Genomic DNA, 14,870 nt, shown 5'->3' on the forward strand with positions numbered 1-14,870 from the left:
AGGGAGAGATGTAGGTACTAGAAGAGAGAGAGAGCTGGAGATACTAGAAGAGAGGGAGAGCTGTAGATACTAGAAGAGAGGGAGAGCTGTAGATACTAGAAGAGAGGGAGAGCTGTAGATACTAGAAGAGAGGGAGAGCTGTAGATACTAGAAGAGAGGGAGAGAGAGCTGAAAATACTAGAAGAGAGGGAGTGCTGTAGATACTAGAAGAGAAGGACAGCTGGAGATACTAGAAGAGGGGGAGAGAGAGCTGTAGATACTAGAAGAGAGGGAGAGCTGTAGATACTAGAAGAGAAGGACAGCTGGAGATACTAGAAGAGGGGGAGAGAGAGCTGTAGATACTAGAAGAGAGGGAGAGCTGTAGATACTAGAAGAGAGGGAGAGCTGGAGATACTAGAAGAGAGGGAGAGAGAGCTGGAGATACTAAAAGAGAGGGAGAGCTGTAGATACTAGAAGAGAAGGAGAGCTGGAGATACTAGAAGAGAGGGAGAGAGAGCTGTAGATACTAGAAGAGAAGGAGAGCTGGAGATACTAGAAGAGAGGGAGAGAGAGCTGTAGATACTAGAAGAGAGGGAGAGAGAGCTGTAGATACTAGAAGAGAGGGAGAGCTAGAGATACTAGAAGAGAGGGAGAGAGAGCTGGAGATACTAGAAGAGAAGGACAGCTGGAGATACTAGAAGAGAGGGAGTGCTGTAGATACTAGAAGAGAGGGAGAGCTAGAGATACTAGAAGAGAGGCAGAGAGAGCTGGAGATACTAGAAGAGAGGGAGTGCTGTAGATACTAGAAGAGAGGGAGAGCTGTAGATACTAGAAGAGAGGGAGAGCTGGAGATACTAGAAGAGAGGGAGAGCTGTAGATACTAGAAGAGAGGGAGAGAGAGCTGGAGATACTAGAAGAGAGGGAGAGCTGTAGGTACTAGAAGAGAGAGAGAGCTGTAGATACTAGAAGAGAGGGAGAGCTGTAGATACTAGAAGAGAGGGAGAGAGAGCTGTAGATACTAGAAGAGAGGGAGAGAGAGCTGTAGATACTAGAAGAGAGGGAGAGCTAGAGATACTAGAAGAGAGGGAGAGCTGTAGATACTAGAAGAGAAGGACAGCTGGAGATACTAGAAGAGAGGGAGTGCTGTAGATACTAGAAGAGAGGGAGAGCTAGAGATACTAGAAGAGAGGGAGAGAGAGCTGGAGATACTAGAAGAGAGGGAGTGCTGTAGATACTAGAAGAGAGGGAGAGCTGTAGATACTAGAAGAGAGGGAGAGCTGGAGATACTAGAAGAGAGGGAGAGCTGTAGATACTAGAAGAGAGGGAGAGAGAGCTGGAGATACTAGAAGAGAGGGAGAGCTGTAGGTACTAGAAGAGAGAGAGAGCTGTAGATACTAGAAGAGAGGGAGAGCTGTAGATACTAGAAGAGAGGGAGAGAGAGCTGTAGATACTAGAAGAGAGGGAGAGAGAGCTGTAGATACTAGAAGAGAGGGAGTGCTGTAGATACTAGAAGAGAGGGAGAGCTGTAGATACTAGAAGAGAGGGAGAGCTGTAGATACTAGAAGAGAGGGAGAGCTGTAGATACTAGAAGAGAGGGAGAGCTGTAGATACTAGAAGAGAGGGAGAGCTGTAGATACTAGAAGAGAGGGAGAGCTGTAGATACTAGAAGAGAGGGAGTGCTGTAGATACTAGAAGAGAAGGACAGCTGGAGATACTAGAAGAGGGGGAGAGCTGGAGATACTAGAAGAGAGGGAGAGAGAGCTGTAGATACTAGAAGAGAGGGAGAGCTGTAGATACTAGAAGAGAAGGAGAGCTGTAGATACTAGAAGAGAGGGAGAGCTGTAGATACTAGAAAAGAGGGAGAGCTGTAGATACTGGAAGAGAGGGAGAGCTGGAGATACTAGAAGAGAGGGAGAGAGAGCTGTAGATACTAGAAGAGAGGGAGAGCTGGAGATACTAGAAGAGAGGGATAGCTGTAGATACTAGAAGAGAGGGAGAGCTGTAGATACTAGAAGAGAAGGAGAGCTGTAGATACTAAAAGAGAGGGAGAGCTGTAGATAGTAGAAGAGAGAGAGAGCTGTAGATACTAGAAGAGAAGGCGAGCTGAAGATACTAGAAGAGAGGGAGAGCTGGAGATACTAGAAGAGGGGGAGAGAGAGCTGTAGATACTAGAAGAGAGGGAGAGAGAGCTGTAGATACTAGAAGAGAGGGAGAGCTAGAGATACTAGAAGAGAGGGAGAGAGAGCTGGAGATACTAGAAGAGAAGGACAGCTGGAGATACTAGAAGAGAGGGAGTGCTGTAGATACTAGAAGAGAGGGAGAGCTAGAGATACTAGAAGAGAGGGAGAGAGAGCTGGAGATACTAGAAGAGAGGGAGTGCTGTAGATACTAGAAGAGAGGGAGAGCTGTAGATACTAGAAGAGAGGGAGAGCTGGAGATACTAGAAGAGAGGGAGAGCTGGAGATACTAGAAGAGAGGGAGAGCTGTAGATACTAGAAGAGAGGGAGAGAGAGCTGGAGATACTAGAAGAGAGGGAGAGCTGTAGGTACTAGAAGAGAGAGAGAGCTGTAGATACTAGAAGAGAGGGAGAGCTGTAGATACTAGAAGAGAGGGAGAGAGAGCTGTAGATACTAGAAGAGAGGGAGAGAGAGCTGTAGATACTAGAAGAGAGGGAGTGCTGTAGATACTAGAAGAGAGGGAGAGCTGTAGATACTAGAAGAGAGGGAGAGCTGTAGATACTAGAAGAGAGGGAGAGCTGTAGATACTAGAAGAGAGGGAGAGCTGTAGATACTAGAAGAGAGGGAGTGCTGTAGAAACTAGAAGAGAAGGACAGCTGGAGATACTAGAAGAGGGGGATAGAGAGCTGTAGATACTAGAAGAGAGGGAGAGCTGTAGATACTAGAAGAGAAGGACAGCTGGAGATACTAGAAGAGGGGGAGAGAGAGCTGTAGATACTAGAAGAGAGGGAGAGCTGGAGATACTAGAAGAGAGGGAGAGCTGGAGATACTAGAAGAGAGGGAGAGCTGGAGATACTAGAAGAGAGGGAGAGCTGGAGATACTAGAAGAGAGGGAGAGCTGGAGATACTAGAAGAGAGGGAGAGAGAGCTGTAGTTACTAGAAGAGAGGGAGAGAGAGCTGTAGTTACTAGAAGAGAGGGAGAGCTGGAGATACTAGAAGAGAGGGAGAGCTGTAGATACTAGAAGAGAGGGAGAGCTGTAGATACTAGAAGAGAGGGAGAGCTGTAGATACTAGAAGAGAGGGAGAGCTGGAGATACTAGAAGAGAGGGAGAGCTGGAGATACTAGAAGAGAGGGAGAGAGAGCTGTAGATACTAGAAGAGAGGGAGAGCTGTAGATACTAGAAGAGAAGGAGAGCTGTAGATACTAGAAGAGAGGGAGAGCTGTAGATACTAGAAAAGAGGGAGAGCTGTAGATACTGGAAGAGAGGGAGAGCTGGAGATACTAGAAGAGAGGGAGAGAGAGCTGTAGATACTAGAAGAGAGGGAGAGCTGGAGATACTAGAAGAGAGGGATAGCTGTAGATACTAGAAGAGAGGGAGAGCTGTAGATACTAGAAGAGAAGGAGAGCTGTAGATACTAAAAGAGAGGGAGAGCTGTAGATAGTAGAAGAGAGAGAGAGCTGTAGATACTAGAAGAGAAGGCGAGCTGAAGATACTAGAAGAGAGGGAGAGCTGGAGATACTAGAAGAGGGGGAGAGAGAGCTGGAGATACTAAAAGAGAGAGCGAGCTGGAGATTCTGGAAGAGAGAGAGCACAGCTATGCAGGCAAGGTGAGGCGTTTAGAGTGGTGACTTACATGGCTGTTGAGTAGTGAGCTTCTCTGACTGGATAAACCTTCAGTCTTTTGGAGCGTCTCAATCGCCATTTCAATCTGATTAACCAAGGAGCAAAAAAAATGGAAGGAAAAACAACAAAGGACGAAGTTGCAGTGGAACAATGAAAATACTGACACACAGAAAATCCAGGACAGATCCTAAAGCAAGCATCACCAAAATTACTCCTAAAAGCACTGCTTTGCGAAGCCAGTTTAAACTTAAATTCAATTTACTGTCTCTGTCTGTACATGGACATACTTCTTCTTTTGAAAGTCAAGCAAAACAATGAAAAAAGTTAACACCACAATAATATAAGAAATTATCTCAGAAGTTGTGAAACTACCATATTGTGAAACTACCATATTGTGAAACTACCATATTCAGCCACCGGAAGGTAGCACAGATCCACTGCGGTGGACTGCACTCAAGTCTAAACGCTTCGCTACACAGCAAAGCAGAACCAACAAATATTATGGAGGAGATTACTATTTATTTACACCTCAGCTAAAACACAACACAAGAGGAAATTCCGTTTCACAGTACTGGATGGGTAGATGACTATAGAAAACTGAAGTACTAGCTGAGAAGACCACAGGAAATAGGGAGACAACACAATTACAGACATTCTCAGACACCGACATGAAGTAGCTAAGTGGTGCTATAGTTACTGAAGAAAGGCTTCAGATATGCATTATGACAGGCAGAAGAGAGTGGCCTGGCCGTCAGGGACAGACAGGGAGGGACAGGGACAGACGGGGACAGATGGGGACGGACAGACAGAGGGACAGACAGGGACAGACAGGGACAAAGACAGACAGGGACAGACAGGGAGGGACAGAGACGGACAGGGAGAGGGACAGGGACCGACGGGGACAGACAGAGGGACAGACAGGGACAGACAGGGACAAAGAGGGACAGAGAGGGAGAGACCGGGAGGGACAGAGAATAGTAAGTAGAGGGGGGCCGTACACTCACAGTGGCCGGGGAGGCTCGGGTGGTCTGGGCTGCTGGGTGGGGGGCAGAGTTATCCATGGTGTTGCCCCCGATGAGGTAGGCCCCAGAGCTGCTGATGATCTGCCCCCCAGCCAGACCCATGGTCAGCCCCCCGTTCCCCCCTCCGTTGTTGGCCATGCCATGGGATGACACCACCGTGGACACCTGGGATGAGCTGCCCTGCGTGTCAAAGTAGCTCCCTCCACTGTTCTGGCTGTACAGCTGGGGCTCGGAGTACGAGTATGTCCGTCTGGGCAAAAATAGTGGAGGAAAAAGTTACACATTTCCCCCCAGAGCAATAGGTTCAAGATAATTGCCCTTTACATAAAGGCAAGTTTCAATAGAGTGCTAGAGTGCTTATTGGATGTGAATTAGCGGTACCATTCTGAGCCTTCGTGGGCATGCAATATTCCTGTGTTATTGAAAGTGGAGTTTCCATAGTTACTCAAATCACCTGAGGAGTGGCCATGCTGACAGAGATTTCTGTGTTTGTCGTCTTGACTGCAGTCACTCCATTAACCTGGCCTCTGATATAATGGCACCCTTCAGTGGCTTGACACAACTCCCTTTATGATAGCAGGTCTCAATTCACGTGTACCAGAAACATATTCTCTCTCAACCCTTTATAAGACCTATGCCAGAACTCTGATCGTACGAAAACAAATTGCAGTGCTGTGTCCAAAATAATACTTTTTATTCTGCGATTACTGTGTCCAAAATAACACTTTTTATTCTGCAATTACTGTGTCCAAAATAACACTTTTTATTCTGCGATTACTGTGTCCAAAATAACACTTTTTATTCTGCAATTACTGTGTCCAAAACAACACTTTTTATTCTGCGATTACTGTGTCCAAAACAACACTTTTTATTCTGCGATTACTGTGTCCAAAACAACACTTTTTATTCTGCGATTACTGTGTCCAAAATAACACTTTTTATTCTGCAATTACTGTGTCCAAAACACCACTTTTTATTCTGCGATTACTGTGTCCAAAACAACACTTTTTATTCTGCGATTACTGTGTCCAAAACAACACTTTTTATTCTGCGATTACTGTGTCCAAAACAACACTTTTTATTCTGCGATTACTGTGTCCAAAACAACACTTTTTATTCTGCGATTACTGTGTCCAAAATAACACTTTTTATTCTGCGGTTACTGTGTCCAAAATAACACTTTTTATTCTGCGATTACTGTGTCCAAAATAACACTTTTTATTCTGCGGTTACTGTGTCCAAAATAAAGTTGACTGCAGTTACTGCACTTTTAAAGTTTGGGGCAGAGGCATGATTCTTGTTGACAAATCATCTGAACTGTAAGAAATATCCACTGCCCTTTTTCATGTAGAAGACATTACTGTACTCTTTTCAGTCTACTTCTGTGGAGGAGACAAGAATGTGGTACTAACAAACAGTTAACAGACTCAAATAGATTGTGTGTAAGTGTGTGCTCAGCTCACTTGTTCTGCCCTGAAGTGAGTCTGTGTTCAGCTCGCCTGTTAGCCGGGCTGTACCCCTCCCTGAGCCCCTCCCTCAGAGACCGCTGTCTGTCTGTGACTGTGTGTCTGTCACTATGGGACAGGCACAGCCTGGGCTAGTCAGTAGAGTGTATCCTGTCCCCCAAGCCCAGGAGAAGACTCCGTAGCACTTCTAGATACTCCTGGTCATCTCCAGGTGACTGCACATATCCAAACAGTACTTCACTGTGCTTGTACTGCCCCTGCCATGTTTGTGTGGCAGAAATGCTGCTGTGAAGTGACTTTAGCTGTTGCCATTGACGACAGAGAATACATTAAAGCAACTATGTATAGTGCCACTGCAGCAGAGGGGTGGCAAAAAATGGGTGAACAACACGAAACACTCACATGTTCCCGTTGGTATAGACGCCACTGTTCTCCTCCACGTACTGCACCTGTTGTGCTGGGTATACATGCTGAACCTGTTGAACAGTCTGGGCCTGCAACAACACAGTGAAGCGTTAGATACAAATCTCACTTTCTCACACACACACACACACACACACACACACACACACACACACACACACACACACACACACACACACACACACACACACACACACACACACACACACACACACACACACACACACCTGAGAGGACACCTGCTGGGCGGAGCCTGCAGGCTGCACAGGCACAGCGGTGTGGACAGTGGAGGCGGATTCAGCGCCTGCCTCAGGGGTCTGCATGGCGCCTGCAGAAGAGAGAGAGGATACATTGGTCAACTGGGTACGACCAGAGCCATAGATGGAGGGGACTATAGCAAGCCACAAGCTCTGAACTCTGGCCTAGCACCACAGTGGCTAAACAAACTCCACTGCAACGAACTCTACAAGCAACCTTCTTCTCAATTTGGTTTGCATATACAGTACCAGAACAATTCATGAAAAGGTGTGTCTGGGAGTATAAAATCAATATTACATACAATATTATTATTATACAGTGAGGGAAAAAAGTATTTGATCCCCTGCTGATTTTGTACCTTTGCCCACTGACAAAGAAATGTTGAGTCTATAATCTTAATGGTAGGTTTATTTGAACAGTGAGAAACAGAATAACAACAAAAAAATCCAGAAAATGCACATCAAATAAGTATTTGACCCCCTCTCAATCAGAAATATTTCTGGCTCCCAGGTGTCTTTTATACAGGTAACGAGCTGAGATTAGGAGCACACTCTTAAAGGGAGTGCTCCTAATCTCAGTTTGTTACCTGTATAAAAGACACCTGTCCACAGAAGCAATCAATCAGATTCCAAACTCTCCACCATGGACAAGACCAAAGAGCTCTCCAAGGATGTCAGGGACAAGATTGTAGACCTACACTAGGCTGGAATGGGCTACAAGACCATCGCCAAGCAGCTTGGTGAGAAGGTGACAACAGTTGGTGCGATTATTCGCAAATGGAAGAAACACAAAAGAACTGTCAATCTCCCTCGGCCTGGGGCTCCATGCAAGATCTCGCCTCGTGGAGTTGCAATGATCATGAGAACGGTGAGGAATCAGCCCAGAACTACACCGGAGGATCTTGTCAATGATCTCAGGGCAGCTAGGACCATAGTCACCAACAAAACAATTGGTAATACACTACGCCGTGAAGGACTGAAATCCTGCAGCGCCCGCAAGGTCCCCCTGCTCAAGAAAGCACCTATACATGCCCGTCTGAAGTAGAGGTCGACCGATTATGATTTTTCAACGCCGATACAGATTATTGGAGGACCAAAAAGGTCGCAATTGTAAATGAGAACTTGTTCTCAACTTGCCTAACTGGTTAAATAAAGGTGAAAAAGGATGAAGAAAAAAAAGAAGCCAATACAGATTAAATTGGCCAAATTTTAATTATTTATTTGTAATAATGACAATTACAACAATACTGAATGAACACTTATTTTAACTTAATATAATGCATTAAAAAAATCTATTTAGCCTCAAGTAAATAATGAAACGTTCAATTTGGTTTAAATAATGCAAAAAACAAAAAGTGTTGGAGAAGAAAGTAAAAGTGCTATGTAAGAAAGCTAACGTTTCAGTTCCTTGCTCAGAACATGAGAACATATGAACGCTGGTGGTTCCTTTTAACATGAGTCTTCAATATTCCCAGGTAAGAAGTTTTAGGTTGTAGTTATTACAGGAATTATAGGACTATTTCCCTCTATACCATCTGTATTTCATATTCCTTGCGACTATTAGATGTTCTTATAGGCACTTTAGTATTGCCAGTGTAACAGTATAGCTTCCCTCCCTCTCCTCGCTCCTCCCTGGGCTCGAACCAGCAACACCGAAAACAGCCACCCACGAAGCAGCGTTACCCATGTAGAGCAAGGGGAACAACTACTAGAAGGCTCAGAGGAGTGACATTTGAAACGCTATTTCACTTCGGGTTACACCAGCCTCATCTCGGGAGTTGATAGGCTTGAAGTCATAAACAGTGCAATGCTTGACGCACAACGAAGAGCTGCTGGCAAAACGCACGAAAGTGCTGTTTGAATGAATGTTTACGCGCCTGCTTCTGCCTACCACCGCTCAGTCAGATACTTGTATGCTCAGTCAGATTATATGCAACGCAGGACATGCTAGATAATATCTAGTAATATCATCAACCATGTGTAGTTAACTAGTGATTAGGATTGATTGTTTTTTATAAGATATGTTTAATGCTAGCTAGCAACTTACCTTGGCTTACTGCATTCGCGTAACAGGCAGTCTCCTTGTGGAGTGCAACGAGAGAGAGGCAGGTCGTTATTGCTTTGGACTAGTTAACTGTAAGGTTGCAAGAATGGAACCCCCGAGCTGACACGGTGAAAATCTGTCGTTCTGCCCCTGAACGAGGCAGTTAACCCACCGTTCCTAGGCCGTCATTGAAAATAAGAATGTGTTCTTAGCTGACTTGCCTAGTTAAAAGTTTTTTTTTTTAATAATAAAATAATATTTTAAAAAAACGGCAAATCGGCGCCCAAAAATACAGATTTCCGATTGTTATGAAAACTTGAAAATCGTCCCTAATTAACCGGCCATTCCGATTAATCGGTCGATCTCTAGTCTGAAGTTTGCCAATGAACATCTGAATGTTCAGAGGACAACTGGGTGAAAGTGTTGTGGTCAGATGAGACCAAAACGGAGCTCTTTGGCATCAACTCAACTCACAGTGTTTGGAGGAGGAGGAATTCTGCCTATGACCCCAAGAACACCATCCCCACCGTCAAACATGGAGGTGGAAACATTATGCTTTGGGGGTGTTTTTTTTGCTAAGGGGACAGGACAACTTCACCGCATCAAAGGGACGATGGACGGGGCCATGTACTGTCAAATATTGGGTGAGAACCTCCTTCCCTCAGCCAGGGCACTGAAAATGGGTCGTGGATGGGTATTCCAGCATGACAATGACCCAAAACACATGGCCAAGGCAACAAAGGAGTGGCTCACGAAGAAGCACATTAAGGTCCTGGAGTGGCCTAGCCTCTAGTGACCAGAGTCAGGACACCTGTTTAACGTCCCGTCCGAAAGACGGCAAGAAATTCTCCAGAAATCTCAGAGATCAGGTGGTAAACTCAGAATATCCCTGAACAACATCTATTTGCACCCCTACTGGATGGAAACTACAGATGTAATGGCTGTGCTCAATGCATAGCCATTGTAGATCCTTCAAAACACCCCAAAACAGGGGAGGAGATCCCAATCAAAAGGTGTTATCACATGCTCACATGCTCAGGTAGTTATTTATCTTATAACTTGTTATTGTGGTAAAAATTAGGTTGGTAAAACGAAGCGCAAATTAAAAGTAAAAATCTCGGAGCACCATCACGTGCAAAAACTTGACATACCCAGTGACGGCCCACTTTTTGAAAGCAAACCACTATATTGTCCCTACGTTATATCGGCATTGAACATGTCACCCTCCCTAGGAGAGAGGGTGACCTCGACAATTTATTGTTAAAACAAGAGGCTGCCTGGATCATTCATTTAAAGACCATTCGATCTGAAGCCATTCTTGTGATTATTGTGATTTTGATATTCATTGTAAATATTTGTAGGCTTATGTAGCCAAATTGTATCTATTTTATATGTTCTATTTATATCTGTAAATCAACCAATGACATCAAGCCACACCCGGCCATGATCACAGACACCCGTGTGTCCTTTGAAACTATATAAACTAGTGACCCGCAGTGTTTGTCATTATACCCTGATGAAGACAGCGTGTCTGTCCAAACGTTGGATATTAGATTATTCAATTATTGCATCTGAGCTCCTAGAATGTGCGGCTCTCCTTTTTGTTTTCATGGGTCTGGGATTTGAAAATCAATATCACCTCACAGAGACAAAAATCCTTGATGATTTGACAATAACTATAATATGATTATTATAATATACAGGTTGACTAATGAACAGTGATCATTCAGATCCTGGCAAGACAGGAAGTAAGCTTCTGTGCCAATCGTCTATGCACAACATTCACTTTTACATTCACAGTACCATAGAAATGGCAGGTAGCTTAGCGGTTAAAAGTGTTGGGCCAGTAACCAATAAGGTCTCTGGTTCGAGTCCCGGAGCCGACTAGATGAACAATCTGCCAATGTACTCTTGAGTAAGGCACTTAACCCTAATTGCTCCAGTAAGTCACACGGTACTAGGAACCCATCACACTGACTGTACCTGTGATATTATAGCTGCTGTACTCATGCAACTGTGGCCAGCAGTACAGAATGTACTCAGGTCACTAAGGTAGTGTATGAGTCAGTGGTCCAAGCAGCGAGTTCCTGTCTCTGTGTTCATAGCAATAAAATCAAGTTAATATTTAACAGCCCTAATGAGCTGCACTTTCAGTCTCTGCTCTCACAAATCTGGATTTCTTTACAACTTCCAACTGTTTTGTATCATTCAGATATCTTTTGATTTATTTATTGCCAAACACATTTAGGTAAATTTTGTGAAAATCTGGTCATGTCCACTGTCAAACCACGTTTTTTTAAACTTCGTTCTCTCACCTCTGCATTAGAACACTTCCATAGGTGTCCCAAAATGCAGGGTGTCAGTGATTTAGAATCCACCTTTATTGGCTAACGACCAAACCTTGAACACACAGAGCTATAGTGAGATGAGGACTTGGGCAGAGGGAGACATTCACAGTAACGCTGCATGTAGGCTAATCATAGAACAGCCACCTCTCCTCCTCCTCCGTGGTGCCCCCCCCCTCCTTCTCCCCCCTCTTCTGCTCAACTTAGTTTCCATGACCAAGCCTCTCCTGGTTAATTAAACTGTCTCCTAATAGCTCTGCATCTCTCCAGGGTCTGCCTTGCCTGCACCATCTCTCTCTCTGTTCATCTTTAGTGATATACCGGAGGTTAACAGGTGTTGTGGTCTGAATGCACAGAGATCGACATCATTCCCATTCAACTCAAGAGGCTGGATTGAATAGGATTTTCCCCCCCATCCTTTATTGCTAAAAAACTGAAACAGTTGAGCACTGATTCAGACAGGTGGTTCCATGCTGTTCACAGAAAGAACCAGAGACCTGGCAGAACATTCTGCTGCTGTTGTTCTGCTGTCAGTCACGACTTTCAAACTGAAACCTCTCAGTGGAAGGAACATAGCCTATACTTTTCTGGTGCGGCAGGGGTTAAAGTATTCCCCTGGTTTCTGTAATGTATTAGCCAGTTGATACAACCAAAGGCAGAAAGACTTTCAACATGTTGAAGAGCTCTCAGAATCCGGTGAAGATGAAAATCCTATATGACTTCATTCACTTATTGTTCCATCTCTGATTCGTTGATGATTCGTTAATGTCTCTCAGTTAACTTTCCATATGTTCTGCTGATAGCCTGACATGGTGTAAAAAGCTCCAAAAGCCCAGGTAACAACAGAAACTAACTTGACAGTGACAGTCGGTGCCAGGGAGATGATGCTGACATGGCTAAGTGATGGATCCAGAGGTTACCTGCAGGTCACGCTCTCTCCTCTAGTCTCTACAGGTTCCATTTTTCTTCTGCTCCATGCACTCTGCCAAAGGAGAGCTAAAGTGCAGGGCCCTGTCTGACTATACTACACAAAGCCCACCTGCTCCCTGCAGCCTGCCCCTGACGAGACCCCTGATGATTAGGAGACAAGGAGAGGAATGACTTTCTGGATGTAAACAGGGCACCTGCCGCCCCTTACACCCCCCCCCATCCCTAGGCACTTTGTTCAGCCTGCTCTCACTCCCCTGTGGCCCACTTAAGCGCTGTGCTCCACTGAGCAACTGCATGTTCTACAAAGCCACGTAGAAACAAAGGCCACTGAGGAGGGCAAGACTCGCGTAGCCTCTCCTTCACCCTTCCCGGCTCCTTCCCCCCAATTTGGCTGACAGCTGAGGAAATGGGGAGGGCTATTACATCAGAGCAAGATGTCATCACATTATCAGAGCCAATAAAGGAGCAACTTGAATGACGTAACCAAAATGAATACATTATGTTGAAAGTCTAAAATACTGATGCCTCCTATATCCATTTGAGACTGATAGCAAGTGGATTGTCCAAAACCTAAAAATGTATTGATGAATGTCCTGAAACAACATGTTTTGGGGAAAGGGGTTGCAACACTGTGGAAGAAAGGCAACCCCAAATAAAGAGGCATGCATCATGTTAGACCTATGTGGTAATGGAGTAAGTTTCCATGCACACCAATAATCTAGTTTTAAAATGATTATGTTAGTAGACAGAGTATGGCATTAAGCACAATAAGGTGGTTAACATAACTATTTTAAATCGGCGTACGATCATAATCAAAGGAAAGCATGCGCCGATTAAAACACCTGGTTTTCTGAGCAATTTTTTGAATTAGTAGGACACGTAAACACCTTAAAATCGGAGTTACGTCAATGTATTATATATGCTCATGTGCTAGCACCACCCGAGTGAGCCTCCCTCTTTCCCTTACAATTATGGAACAGTGATACAGTACACCTTGTCATGTAAAAACACAATGAGATGACAGACAGAGGTGGGCTTATTTAAACATGGGAAGGTCTCCTGTTCGGTCAACAATGTCTGATCCACATGTAGTGTACACAGGCTGCTGTGCATGAAGATAAGAGAACAAAACACACAGTTTATGCTGCTAAGCTATGAAAATGGATGGATGAATAATTGAATGAATCAGCTGCTCTTTAAGTGATTGGAAATGGAACAGGATCCAGGGAACAGGTGGCATGGTCCTATTTTTGCCCTACACCTGACTTCAGGTAAGTGGTAATGTGATCTGATAACTAGCCGTTTCTGACATCCTGTCCTCTGTCCACAGAGGTGCGTGTGTGTGTTGCCTTAAACATCTATGGAGAGGGGAGGAATCGGCTGAATATAAATCAAGAGAGGGAGTCACACACACACACACACGACAGTGGTTGCATGTTCCTACGAAATAGGCCTAGCCTATAACTAATGGGTCCTATATGAACAATGTAGAACAACAATAGTGTCAAAAGACAGACTTTCAGATGCTCATGATTTAGACTTTCAGATGCTCGTGATTTAGAACTAGAGTCCTCAGATCACAGCAATAACTTCTAAAAATCAAGCTGTGCAAATAATCATTAAGCTAATTCGTTGTAATTTATTCATTTAAATTAATTGTTTTCCCGATGTTGCTTTTGCCAGTCTGTTCCGTTCATTTGGAATTGATGCCTGCAGAGGTTTCTTAATGCATCAGGGCCCACACAACACATTCAGTGGAATATGACGTAACAGATTTATTGATGTAGCTTGCAATGCTATAAAGGTAAGATTGAAATGATTTTATTTTGAGAAACACTGCAGTAAATGATGGACAATTTAATATCTCGTTTTTTTGTCACTGGCCTACACACAATAACCCATAATGTCAAAGTGGAATTATGTTTTTGAAATGTTTACTAAATATGTTCAGGAGTAAACAAGTCACATACCTTGCATAGACACACGGTGTGCAATAATAACAATGTTTAACAAGATTTATGAATGACTACCTCATCTCTGTACCGCACACATACAATTGTGTATTGAGCAGTGAATTTCAAAACACAAAGACCAGGGAAGTTTTCCAATGCCTCACAAAGGCATCTATTGGTAGATGGGTAACAAATAAAAAAGCAGATATTGAATACTTCTTTGAGCATGGTGAAGTTATTAATTACACAAGTTATTATCAATACACCCAGACGATATAGGCGTCCTTACTAACTCCGTTGTCAGAGAGGAAGAAAACCACTCAGGGATTTCACCATGAGGCCAATGGTGACTTTAAAACAGTAACAGAGTTTAATGGCTGTGATAGGAGATAACTGAGGATGGATCAACAACATTGTAGTTACTCCACAATACTAACCTAATTGACAGAGTGAAAAGAAGAAGGAAGCCCGTTCAGAATTAAAATATTCCAAAACATGCATCCTGTTTTCAACAAGGCAGCACAAAAGTAATACTGCAAAACATGTGGCAAAGAAATTAACTTAATGTCCTGAATACAAAAGTGTTATGTTTAGGGCAAATCCAATACACACTACTGAGTACCACTCTCCATATTTTCATTGTGATGGC

The 14,870-nt window shown here is 44.0% G+C and overlaps 1 protein-coding gene across 4 annotated transcripts in view; it reads right to left on the bottom strand.

Moving 5' to 3' along the window:
* The window catches only part of LOC109891731 (transcription factor RFX3-like), a 49,147-nt gene that overhangs the window by 20,704 nt on the left and 13,573 nt on the right, over positions 1–14,870 (bottom strand). For 2 of the 4 annotated variants that reach the window (XM_031826374.1, XM_031826376.1), the window contains exons 2-5: positions 6,921–7,021; positions 6,673–6,764; positions 4,787–5,054; positions 3,793–3,867 (exon numbers count right to left, since the gene is read on the bottom strand). In XM_031826374.1, the coding sequence (XP_031682234.1) occupies positions 3,793–3,867; positions 4,787–5,054; positions 6,673–6,764; positions 6,921–7,016 (531 nt within the window). In that variant the 5' untranslated portion in view covers positions 7,017–7,021. Of the gene's footprint in view, positions 1–3,792; positions 3,868–4,780; positions 5,055–6,672; positions 6,765–6,920; positions 7,022–14,870 lie in introns of all 4 variants that reach the window. The other 2 variants (XM_031826373.1, XM_031826375.1) reach the window with 1 other exon arrangement.

Source organism: Oncorhynchus kisutch, linkage group LG6 (assembly GCF_002021735.2).
Source record: "Oncorhynchus kisutch isolate 150728-3 linkage group LG6, Okis_V2, whole genome shotgun sequence".
Taxonomy (NCBI): domain Eukaryota; kingdom Metazoa; phylum Chordata; class Actinopteri; order Salmoniformes; family Salmonidae; genus Oncorhynchus; species Oncorhynchus kisutch.